The 12,217-nt window shown below is 37.6% G+C and overlaps 1 protein-coding gene across 1 annotated transcript; it reads left to right on the top strand.

The window, feature by feature from the left end:
- The first annotated feature begins 2,518 nt into the window (after positions 1-2,518).
- On the top strand, positions 2,519-11,659 carry LOC136676622 (protein lin-7 homolog C). Its single transcript, XM_066653731.1, has 5 exons — positions 2,519-2,679; positions 5,681-5,799; positions 7,925-7,996; positions 8,888-9,097; positions 9,229-11,659. The coding sequence occupies exons 1-5, from the start codon at positions 2,643-2,645 to the stop codon at positions 9,394-9,396; spliced, it is 606 nt and encodes a 201-aa protein (XP_066509828.1). The 5' UTR covers positions 2,519-2,642; the 3' UTR covers positions 9,397-11,659.
- The last annotated feature ends 558 nt before the right edge of the window (positions 11,660-12,217 follow it).

Below are 12,217 nucleotides of genomic sequence, written 5' to 3'. Positions count from 1 at the left end.
AATGCAGAAAGAAAGTTTGGGAGATATTTTGGAGTGAAAGAAATGGTGAGATTAAAACGAGATTAAACATGCAAAGCAGCACCTGCTCTCAAAAACCCTCTTGCTCCATCGTGGCCAAGAAGGAACCTCCAGCATCTTCAGGTAAGAACTTCTACCTCCAGCGCATCCAAGACTGAGATTTGAAGGACTGACTCCGGCCGAGTCACTGGTCACAGGCTATCGTTTCCATCGCTAACATACCTCTGAGAAAAAGAGATCAGTGCATTCAACACATCCGCTTCACTTGATATCTGATCCAGCTGCACACAAACCTGCTTTCACTCAAAGATTGTTATCAGACACATGCGTCTGAAGTGTTGACACCGAGGCCATGGATACAATATGGAAACAATTACTCTCTGCGTTGGTCATAAATATTTCCCTATTTTATTGGAAAATGTTCAGAAAGAATGCTATAATTACATTATAATATGCTGCAGTACCCAGCACCACACCAAACAACACAGTCTAGTCTGGCACTGGACCAAACAATTATGCATATTGGATTTCTGTTACTGACAGACCTTATGAAAGACTAATACGCTGGAGTGCACTTGTTGTACTTTTACTGCTTTAACTCTTGTATAAAGTGACAGTATTTGGCTATGGTCACACACCTTAATGAAGAAGGACCTCATATCAACAAAACCAACACCTCTCAAATCCTCAAAGACAGTAAAAGAATATTTCATTGCTGATATAACCCAAATAAACAGAATAACTTCATTGTAGATATAGGCCAAAGCCTAGTTAACTTTTTTTTCTCCTCATACAACACTTCTCTCTGACCAAGAACCCAGCTACGTGTCTGAGTTATTTTGGTGAGGTTCAGATTGTCCCCCAGTTCAAAGCAGTGCTCAGTAAGACTCAGTAGAGCCCTGTCCCATTTGCCTGAGAAATAGGCCACTCTGTGCATGCCCTTTTCTGAATCACATGCTACTAAATCATAAAACATAAAGTAAAGCATCTGTAGCAGTTAGAGAATATGAATGAACGAATAAAGCATCAGTGCGTTTTATTCTTTTTACACTAGTGATATAACACCAGACCTTAAGTCCTTTCTAAAGAAAGGCTGGGCCTGATGCATTGTCTGTAACATGGATGGATTCGTATGCTGGTAGACATTGTGCTATCCCTTTTTCAATGAAAGCACTTTGGGCTGCAGGCGAAACACAGAGAATGAGCTAAAAATACTGCTGCTGCGGCTAATTGTGCTACTAAACTGTAAATATTTTGAATTAAATTAAATATGCTGGAAAACCCGTTCCTCGTGTTTAAGCTGACAAAATAAGTCCACAAATGTATCTTCTGAAATGTTTAATTCAGTTTCTTATACAATATATAAACTCAATTATATTATGACCATTTAGAGTGTACTTATAATACAATAACAACAAACTCTGTTATTATTATTATTATTATTATTACTATTATTATTATTATTATTATTATTATTATTATCTACTTATAAAAATAAAGCAGCAGTAGAATGATAGAGGTTTTAATGTTATACATTTACAGGCTACAAAAAAAATCCCTTTAAGGCGACTTTGGTAATTATGCCTCATGGCCAGTAGATGGTAATACTAACTAATAGAAAACCACCAGAAGCAAATTAATTGTTTTTATATTGCACCGGTCGTAACAATTCTCGTAAAATAACACTTTTTGGATCTGTATGCAAACATGAGGCAAGTCGTGTTTCAATGAGTGTCATTTTTATCCCACCTCAGTGATAACGTCGGGATTTTGATGTCATTTGTCTCTCTGACATTGAGGAACTGCGAATGCGCAAACCATGCGCAGTGAGGATCCTTCTCGACTCCCTCTGTAATCTCCTCTACAGCACTGTGCGTTTTCAGAAAACTGGGAGTCGGTTCCTGTTTAGATTCCAAGTTGTGTGAATCATTGAGCCGAATCTGTCGATTAAAAAGAATTATCTCGTAGCCTGTAGAAGGCACATTATAAAGTACATTATAGTTATATTAACCACTGGAAAAATACATCTGAAGAGTGCACATACGTTAAATGAGGTTATCTGACTAGCAGGGACTTTTCTTCAGGTGTAGTCCTTTAAGTGTTAAGGGTAAGTTTGTATAATTCTATAAATTAGATGTTGTTTCATTTTATGTCAATTAATAATAAATATTAGCTTTTTCTTTTACGGGTGAATATTTACGGGATGTAGATTTTTGACTTTTGCCAAATGTAATGTGATTGTATAAGTTTAAATGAATACCCTAAACATATATTTTAAGTTAATCTCTTAACATGCTTTACACAATCAGTAACTGATTTCTAATTTAAAGGAAAAATTGTAAAATCACAAAAGTGATTCTGCGCAATGTAATCACATTAGACTCCAAACAAACCATAGTTAGACAAGATCTGTTCATTTAAACTTGACTAGACTCCTTACGTTTCTTTCTCTGTGGAATCGAATCCATAGCTTTAGAGTCTCCATTCCGGAATACCTGGAGCCGATGTATCGATTCTTTATGGGATCAACTCCCAGCGCTACTCTTGGCATAAGCTACAAACGGCGAGGAGAAGGTGTTGTTTGATTGATTTTTTCAAACACAAGTGGAATATCCCGGCTTAAAATGGCCTCGTTGGGGGAGCCAGTGAGACTAGAAAGAGGTAAATCGTGTACAAACTTTAAGGGTTTAAAATATCAGAAAAGCCCCTGTTAGTCGGAGCGGCTCACCGTGAGGCTAGCGGTGGCTCACCTCGACGCTGCTAGCCGTTATTTAACGCTCATAACCAGTATGCTCTTATGTCGTTCCTGTAAATACGTTCATTTATTAAGTAGAATGTGTGTGCGCTTGTACAGTAGAAGAATATTGTGCAGATAAATCATGTTACACTACATATTCTATAAGTAGATACAGTGTTAGCATTCCTAAGTTAGCGGCTAAACGAGCAGCAGGAGTTAACGTTAATCTTTTGTGTTATAGCACTCGGCTAACTTAGCTGTTGTTAGTTACAGTAAAGATTAATTAAATTCATTTGTAGCAGACACACGGTGTAACTCGTTTGTTCAGGATGAGATTATAAACCATATTTAAACGCATTTTTGTTTGTTAACGCCCGCCAACTGAGATTGCTAGATACTTATTGCCTCCGTAAGGATAAGTTACTGTACCACAACTGGGTTCTGACACTAGACACTTCACAGATGAGCATCCATTCTCTCACACTGACCCTCATAGACTTCATAAACTACACATATACACAATTCAGACACACTTGCTGCAGGCTTTTTTTCTAATAATTATTACTCACGCATTCGCATTGTTTTAACAATAATGAAAAAAAAAAACACAAACACTGTCTATTTATAAACAACTTATAAGTGCTATAAAATTAAAGACAAACCACACAGAAACTCATGAATTTTCACCTTCTAGTTTAACTGATTATAATGTTAAGTAGATCTAGTATTCAGTCTCTAAAATGTATACCACTCTGCTTTCAAAGTGAAAAACATCACCAGTGGAATTTTGCATGTACCTCAGTTTGATGTTTGAATAGAAGTGACATATATCACAGCTTCCAATGTTGAGACCCCTAGTGTCTAAACTGTAACCTTCATCACACTTCTTCACACTTCTCTGTGGGTCTGATGTGAAGTGATAAAGATCTAATGCAGTTCACTTTTTAGTGGCAACGTGCTGCTTGGCAGATAACAGTAAGTATTTGTTATGGCCAGACAAAATTGCTTTTGATTGGCTTGATAACTTGTGGAAGATATTAATTTTCCATAGCATGAGAACATTAATTTGGCGATCTGGACATCCTACCATACAAAATGCTGTGGAAAAAAAAAAGTCAGGGTTTTGTGATCTTCCTAATCAGAAAACATGGAAAGAAAACAAGCAGTTCTGATTTTGTCCTGCGGCTTACTGAGATAGCAGGCACTTCACAACTTGTGGGTTTAATTATTAAAATGTGAATATGAAATTGGAGAACAAGTGAAAATAACTAAAACCGACGTTCACACATCACACTTCCCTGCTAGCTGCCTCATGCTTGAAACTAAACCGTGGCTCATTCTCAGCAGTGGCTGAAACCAACTTCTAAACAAGGAGTTTGCGATATGGCCTTCAAATAATATTGTGATATACCGGGATATATAATGATAGGAACAGGAACTTCTTAGGAATAAAAACACTTTTTTTTTCTGCCTTAAATGAGATACGGTATAATATTATGAAAATCATAACAAAATGTAATGTTAAAGTATTAGTGTTTATTTTTAACACCAAAAAGAACATGATGCATTATCTAACTGTAATTATCAACTGTAGGTCTAAGAAATGGTGAAGGCCCGATCAAGTTTTTTTGCCCCAATTTGAGTCTTTTAATATTATCTGCCGATACTGAATCCTGATCTGATACTTAGATTTTCTTAGATAGTCCTGTTACACGGTGCACACTTCAAGTAAACTCAGCCCTGTGTATCTACTTGACACTGAATGCCTCGCATTAAGAAACAAACTGCCTGCATCCAAGCTGCTGCTTAATTATTTATTTTATAACAAATATACGAATGGTGTCTTCACAAACAGTTCATATAAATACTTTAATGTTATTTTTAATCTTATATGAAATTATCTAATGTGATTTTTACGTAGTTTCTTTTTTATTATTTTAAGCACTGACCTGTTTCTCTCAGCCACAAACCCAACCGTGTAGGCGGGACTGTGACTCCATTGGCTGCAGCACTAAATGATGGACAGCTAAGTCTCGCTGCTGATTGGCTAAAAAAAATTGATGAACAATGAGAAGCGCATTCTCTGTTTAGGAGCTGGCTGTGGGAGAGCAGCGTGTCTCAAACAATTCATGATCTTAACAACACTTTTATTTGGAAATAAAACTTCGACACTTGTTTCATTTTGTCCTTTGTTGACTTACTCACAGTTATCAGAGAGGTAGACCTGAGTGTGCATGATATATGTGCTCAAGTGGCTTACATGAACAATGGCAGGACAGCGTGGTGTGTGTGTGCGAGCGTGCGTGCATGTGTAGGTGACTGCACGCGGGAGAGAAAAACAGAGCTGAACGGGACGTTTGTGCACTGTTTTAAAAGTAATCAGATGGAATCCTCTGCATACTCGATATAATTAATAAGGTCATTTTCTAAATCATGTAGAAAATACTATGGACTGTATGCATAGTTGCGATATATCCCCCAGCTGTAGCTTGAGCTCAAGTCACATTCACGTGCCTGCGTTAGAAGCTTGCTCTTACGTCACAATATCACGATATGGCAAAAGTCTTATCGAATTAAAAAGCATAGCGGTATTATCCTACCTATATTATATCGCTCACTCCTACTGATACACAATGTAGAAAATTGTGGTAGTGTTAGATCCTTGTGGTATTTTGACCAGAGTATATCATACACTTTTATTTAAGACCCAAGAACTGTTATTCTGTGGAAAAAAATATGCATAATATTTCCCATTTTAGTAGCCTCAAAGAATTAATATATAACATTTTTATAACAATTGGTGGTGTTTTAACTATCAGTCAAGTCCAGTGTTCTTTGCCAGAGAAAAATTTCCAGATTGTGTAGATTAGCTGGTAGGCTTGGTTGGTGTTCTACTTTTTTTTAATGGAAAACTTTAATTTGCAGACATCTCTCGTGCCATTGAATTACTGGACAAGCTCCAGAGGACAGGGGAAGTACCTCCCCAGAAGCTCCAGGCCCTGCAAAGAGTTTTGCAAAGTGAATTCTGCAATGCTGTTCGAGAGGTTAGTTTTCATATATATTTACATCTTAACGTTTGTGATAGTGATGTACCCATATGGAAAGTGTGGGTTTACAGGTATTTAAGATGTTTTATACTTTGTGATGATTAAACATGTGCAGAAAAATGTGATTTAGGGCTACATCGCTTTGCATTAACATAAAGGAGAAATGTAACATTTACTAACAAAGACAAGGGTAAAATGTAGAAATTTTCTTCCTCATAGGGATGTCCAGATCACGTTGTTTTGATCTGATGTATCTTCTGATATCTTGATCTGATATTTGTATCTTCCTACAAAGTGCACACTTCAGGTACATTAGAGTATCTGCTTAATAACAGAATAGATCTGCTGTGCATTTAGACAGAAATTGCCTGCTTCTAAGCCTAATGGTTCTTTACAAATAGTTCATATAAATTCCACTTAGAGGCGATCATCAGGACATCCCTAATTCCTCATTTCTCATGTAGCAAAGGAATATTTTCTTATTACTTTTTCCCCCTTCGGAATAAGGAGGTATGTGTTATGTTATTTCATTTTTTGTGTCCTTACTATCTCTTTATTTACAAGATAAAGCATTATTGGCCGTATGTTACCTGTAAAGTCTAGCCTTTTGTATGAAGTTACTGAAAGTATCCACAAATAACAAGGTTGTTCACTGTGACTGTTCCTTCCATCCTTTTTTAAAGACATGGGTTTCAGATGGAAAGTGCCATTTCCCATGTAGTGAGACTAAGACTTTGCTGGCAGTTGAGTCAGCTCTACCCTGCTGCTTTGTCATCTGTCGTTTTATAGTTTTTTTCTGCCCGTCAACCTCTTGAAGCCAAAAACACAATGTGATACTCTGGCAAAGGTGAAATGCACTTTTCTTTAAGCACACAATCCATTCCCTCAGTCTTAAAAGTTGTTTTTGTGTTAGACCTATACAACCTCAACACACACAACACTGTGTAGGACTGTGCTTGCTTAGTGATGCTTTGCTGGTTTAAAAACTGTAAATTCACCTCCTCATCAGCAGGAAAATCTATAACAATCTATAACAATGCAAGATCTGGAGAGTAGATATTGTTCTTTCCTACTGTCTTTGCTCAAGCACTGAAAAACAGAATTGCACTGTTGTGGTACCTGCGATTTAGGAATCTTGTGTTTAACCTGGAATCAGACACGATGCGTTGTGAAAGCTGTTATCATACCTCTCATGGAGACCTCACTGGGAATAAATCTATACATTTATCAGGTTATAGTGAGTCAATTTATGTCATTCTTGCATGATCTTGTATTACGTGTTTAGGGATCCTAAGTATTTGCTTCGTATGTGACAGAACGGTGATGAATCAGCTTTTCAAGATGACTTTAGAAAGGCTACTGACACAGAATTAGTTTACAGTAAGATCACAAATGATTCTCATTCTCATAAGCACTGTAAGTTGTGCATACCCCATGCGGTATCATTAGCCTATTCATGCCTAAGGAAAGTTCAATTCATTCCTAGCTCATCTCTCAGATCTCTGCATATGCATACTTGTTAAATGAGCCCTCCTATGGAGCAGTGTGGCTTTTTTACTCATACTTCAACACTTGGGCCACTTATTTCCGCCCCCCGAGGAATGACCTAATTTGAGCTGTTCTGCAGCAGGTGATGATGCGTGACTGTGACTGGAGAGTTATGCCTCAGTAGTTGATAAGAACATTGGCTGCTGAGTGACTCAACAGTGCTGTCCAGTTAGAGCTGTTTATTCACTATCTGCTCAGTTACTCAGGATCAGCTCCAGGGACCTGGACTCATGAAGCACCTCAAAGCAACAGTGCTAAACTAGGATCAGGTTTCTCTTGTGTTTTGACTTATCTCAGTAATTAACTCCTTCCTACATTAAAATCTCTGCTCTGCGGTGCTTTTTCAGTGCTGACCTAAATTTCACGTCTTGGTCTTCAACTTGCTTAAATGTGCTTGTGTTATTTAAACTGATGGAGAGGACAACAGGGCTTTTGTTCGGGTCTCCAAAGCGTCATCCATATGAGTGTGAGGTGCATCCTATGTGGTGCTGCATTGAGTTGTATGCTGTAGCCTATTTTAAGGCTTTTGCCTGTTCTTGTTTCATGCCTTTTCCCTCTTTCTTGATTCTCGCAGGTTTATGAACATGTGTATGAGACAGTGGACATTAACAGCAGTCCAGAGGTCAGAGCCAATGCTACAGCAAAGGTAATATATATAATTTTTTTTATTTATACATTTATTTTAAAGCCTATTTGTAGTTATTTTGGTTTTAGTCTGCAGTAAGTTTACTTCAATCTGAGATTAATTTTACCATTTGCCTAATGGTTCTGTTTAAAATGTTTAAAATTAAAAAAATATATATATTTTCTTATGACGACAATCATAACAATTTAAGAAAACTTTTAAAATGCTTAATTGATTGTTTTTTTACAGCAGAATTGTACATAAATATAATTTGTATGAACGTCTTGTGAAGTCCTGTTTCTTTTTCCTCAGTTGGCAGAGAGATACAGTGTATATTTGCCATTGCACAACATACCTGCTGTTTTTGATGCATAATAGAAAATAAATGTCCAAGCTGCCTCTGGTGTAAGCACAGTGGATCACATCTGTGTTCTCATGAGTAAGGCCAGAGCTCTCCAGGATACGCTCTGTTTGCTTCTCACAACTAATAAAAGCAATAAGTTTATTCCAGCGCATGAGATATTACCTGAGGACAGAGCATGACTTGAAAGCAGGTTTATTTATATAGAACATGTTTGTATAAAAGATATAGAAACACTGTAAGGAGAGGTAAAGTTTCTCTAAATTTTTCCGATGTAGACGTCTCTCCAATCACTGAGTTTTGATGAGAACAAAGAATAAGGATAATTGAGTGAAAATGACTAAAAACCAGAGCTTTTGCTCCTCGCTCCTCACACCTGGGCTCTCGCTCTGAGCTGAGCTGTGGCCCATTGTCATTTAAAGGACCAGGTGCCGGCCGTTCTGAAGAGGTCTTTCAATATAACCATACGGAAATGTGTTAATTTGTTGTCAAATATGTTCCCTTTAATAAGCAGTCTCATCAGTAATATATTCTCCTTGCTTGTTATGCAGGCCACAGTGGCAGCGTTTGCTGCCAGCGAGGGCCACTCCCACCCTCGTGTCGTGGAGCTCCCAAAGACAGAGGAGGGTCTGGGCTTCAACATCATGGGAGGAAAGGAACAGAACTCACCCATCTACATCTCCCGCATCATCCCTGGAGGCATTGCTGACCGCCACGGAGGCCTGAAGCGGGGAGATCAGCTTCTGTCTGTCAATGGAGTAGTACGTAGACTTTTTATAAAGTGGTTTAACATGAGAATGAACTTATTATCATTTTAAAGTATTTTTAACGTACATAGAAGCATTCAATATGTCACTCTGTCCCCTGCTCTAAGCCTTACTCTTTTTCATAGAGTGTGGAAGGAGAGCACCACGAGAAGGCAGTGGAGCTGTTGAAGGCAGCTCAGGGCACAGTCAAGCTGGTGGTTCGTTACACACCTAAAGTGCTGGAAGAGATGGAGTCCAGATTTGAAAAAATGCGATCTGCTAAACGCCGGCAACAGAATAGCTACCCACAGTAGGGTAATGCCCCCAAGCCCTCACATCTCTTTTCTCTCTCTCTCTCTCTCTCTCTCTCTCTCTCTCGTGTATTCTGACCTTCTACTCAACCCCATGCTCTCTTTCTCTGCCCAGGGACTGGCCACATGTATGGCACTTCTTTTTCTCCTTTTCTGGAATTTTCTAAACTCTCACCACCTTGCTTTTGAACACACTTCAGTCTTGTGGCATGAACACTACATAAGATTTTTATTTTTAGTTTTTTATTGCATATATAGTCACATTCACAAGCACAGAGACACTCATTATAAACTGTATGTGCATTACTCAGACTGTTGTCAGTCCAAGGTTGATCGGTCAGGATTGCAATGGGACTGCCACCATCACCAACAACACTATCGTCTGCTCCTGAGGCGGTTTAAACAAAATATCAAAAGTTCAAAGTGCCTCAAGAGCTAAAGTAAATTGAATGTCTCTTGATTGTGATTTGGTTCTCTACACTACTGTCCTTTCCCTCTGGTACTGTACACTAGTGATGGTGAATTAAATGGAGAATGAATGAACACACAACACTAGATGAGATTAAGCAGAGTGTTGGAAGTGGCTCCTTTACCTGAAGAAATGCATCACTATTCCTGATTGTAGCTGCTGTCCTTGCTTGCTTAGGAAAAATAAAAATGACTTTACTCTTTTCACCTGGAAAAATTGAAGTGTCATAAAACAGTGATCAGCTGTTAACTACATTATTGTTGCATTTTTTTTTTTTTACTTGTTTTTTTTTTTTTATTGTAAAATCTAAACTTAAACACATCTGAGGGGGGTGACCAAAAAGTGATTGTTTCTTTAGTTTCTTCAAGCTCGACTTTTAAGTGTTTCTGTTCCATTAGCTCTTATTTTTGTGTCCTGTGTTTTTTTTTAGATTTACTAGACCAACATCTCTTTTATGCTCATCATCAAAGAATAGTCTATAACTAGCATGAAGTGATATGAAAGCAGGATGCTAAGAAATCTGACCCCTTTCCCATGAATGTAGTAGACTTGGTCAACTGGATGTTAAGCACTGATCCCCAACCCTGACCCCCCAGGTTACAGCTTGGATGAAAATATTTATTTAGATTGAGATATTTATTTGTTTTAACTTCACCCTAGAGACATGTTTTGTGCAGTAGCGATTAGGTTATTTTTGTCTCCTTTTGGCTAGTCCTTAAAGAAAATTGAGTGTATTTGATTCCTGAGATAATTTGTGGCTGTTTGCTATCACCATTCTCATTTACTGAGGTTCATCATTCAACCAACATGAATCTTCTCTTATTATTCCTATTGTAGCAGGACCAAGCATATTCTCCTCAGATGATTCTTAAAATGATTTGTCCTGATTCAGAGAGCATTGTAAGGTAGCTTTGCATTTCACTTTCCCCTTGTACTCATTTCTGAATGTTAAAAAATGCAAAGCTCCAGATGTATTTTTAACCTCAAAAGCAGGTATTTTCAGTGTCTAACAAGCTCAGAAAAAAAAGCTGTCTATTTTTCTCTGTCTCTCATGAAATATTTAGAGCGTTTCTAATTCTAGGAGCTCATGAATCATCAGGAGCTGTGAGATGCGTTGGTGCATGGAGAAAGGAGGGGTGGGAGAAGGGGCGGTCTGATCTCTTTCGTAAGAGAAGCGTTCGTGTGATTGAAACTTGAAAATGTTCTTGTAAATCGGTTTGGAGAAGAGACGGAGTGGACGCTTTGTTCTCTAAGGGGCCTGGAAGAGCTCAGATTGCACTTCTCCTTCTCTGCCTTTCCACGATGTAACATTTCACAACCTGTTGTTTCACTAAAGCAATAAGACTTGCTCTTTTTTCCTCCCCAGCGCTTTGTTATTCACCAGTCCTCATTGTTGTTCACTTTTGGGGGGGTTGCATACTATTTTTGTAACCACATTTTCTTTTAATATTGCTCCCCTTTTTGATAAAGGATTTTTTTCATGAGATTTTTTCCAAGGAATGATTTGTATTGCTTTTCTGGTACATTGTCCCTTTGTTTTTTCGAGTACGAAGACCAAATTTGCAGCCTTTCTGAGAACTCTTTGATAACATGTTGAATGTCCAGTATGCTTGTTTAGGACTGTTATTTTCACTAACTTGTTATATTATGTTGTATTGTATCATTTGGCATTTCTCTGCTGTCCTGGTGTATTGTTACATTAATGTGGATGTATAGAATTATGACGAATTACTTCGTAGAATTACGTAAAAGTAATGAGGTTTGAAGCTGCACAAAATAAATTACAAATTAATATTTGTCTCTGTGGTCATCGTGTGTGTGTATGATTGGCTTCTCTCTGTGTTTGATATTCATGCATTTTATTTGTTTATAGTTTGACTTTTAAAGACATACCTGGATGTTGTTTGTGGCTCTTTGGAGGCTGTCATTAGGAAGCCCTTAACACTAGAGGGTGCTGTAAGATACTGCACGTGTTATAAATGACCTTAAATCTTGATTACCAGATACACTTTGAAGGGGGAGCAATTCATTTTTAGGTGTAAAGTAAAAGCTATTAAGGTGTTCCTTTTTAATCCACATAATTATTTTTCCTTTGGACCCAGTTATTAAACCCAAAATGAATTTTAGTGTCTAATTTATTAAAATACTCCTCAAATGTATCTTTCCTACTATTTATGTTCTGTATTCAGACCACAGGTAGTGAAACAAACTCTATTTGTAATGCAGTTGTCCCACTGTTGTAAAGCTGAAGTTGTAAGTAAATATTTTGAATTTGTTCATATATTTAAAACGTTATGCCGCTTATTTTAAAATCTGTTCATAGCAGGAAATCAGTAAATGTATCAAAAGGCCGTG

Source organism: Hoplias malabaricus, chromosome X2 (genome assembly GCF_029633855.1).
Source record: "Hoplias malabaricus isolate fHopMal1 chromosome X2, fHopMal1.hap1, whole genome shotgun sequence".
Classification (NCBI taxonomy): domain Eukaryota; kingdom Metazoa; phylum Chordata; class Actinopteri; order Characiformes; family Erythrinidae; genus Hoplias; species Hoplias malabaricus.
The sequence above is the reverse complement of the archived record's forward strand: the minus strand, read 5'-3'. Positions and strand labels throughout refer to the sequence as shown.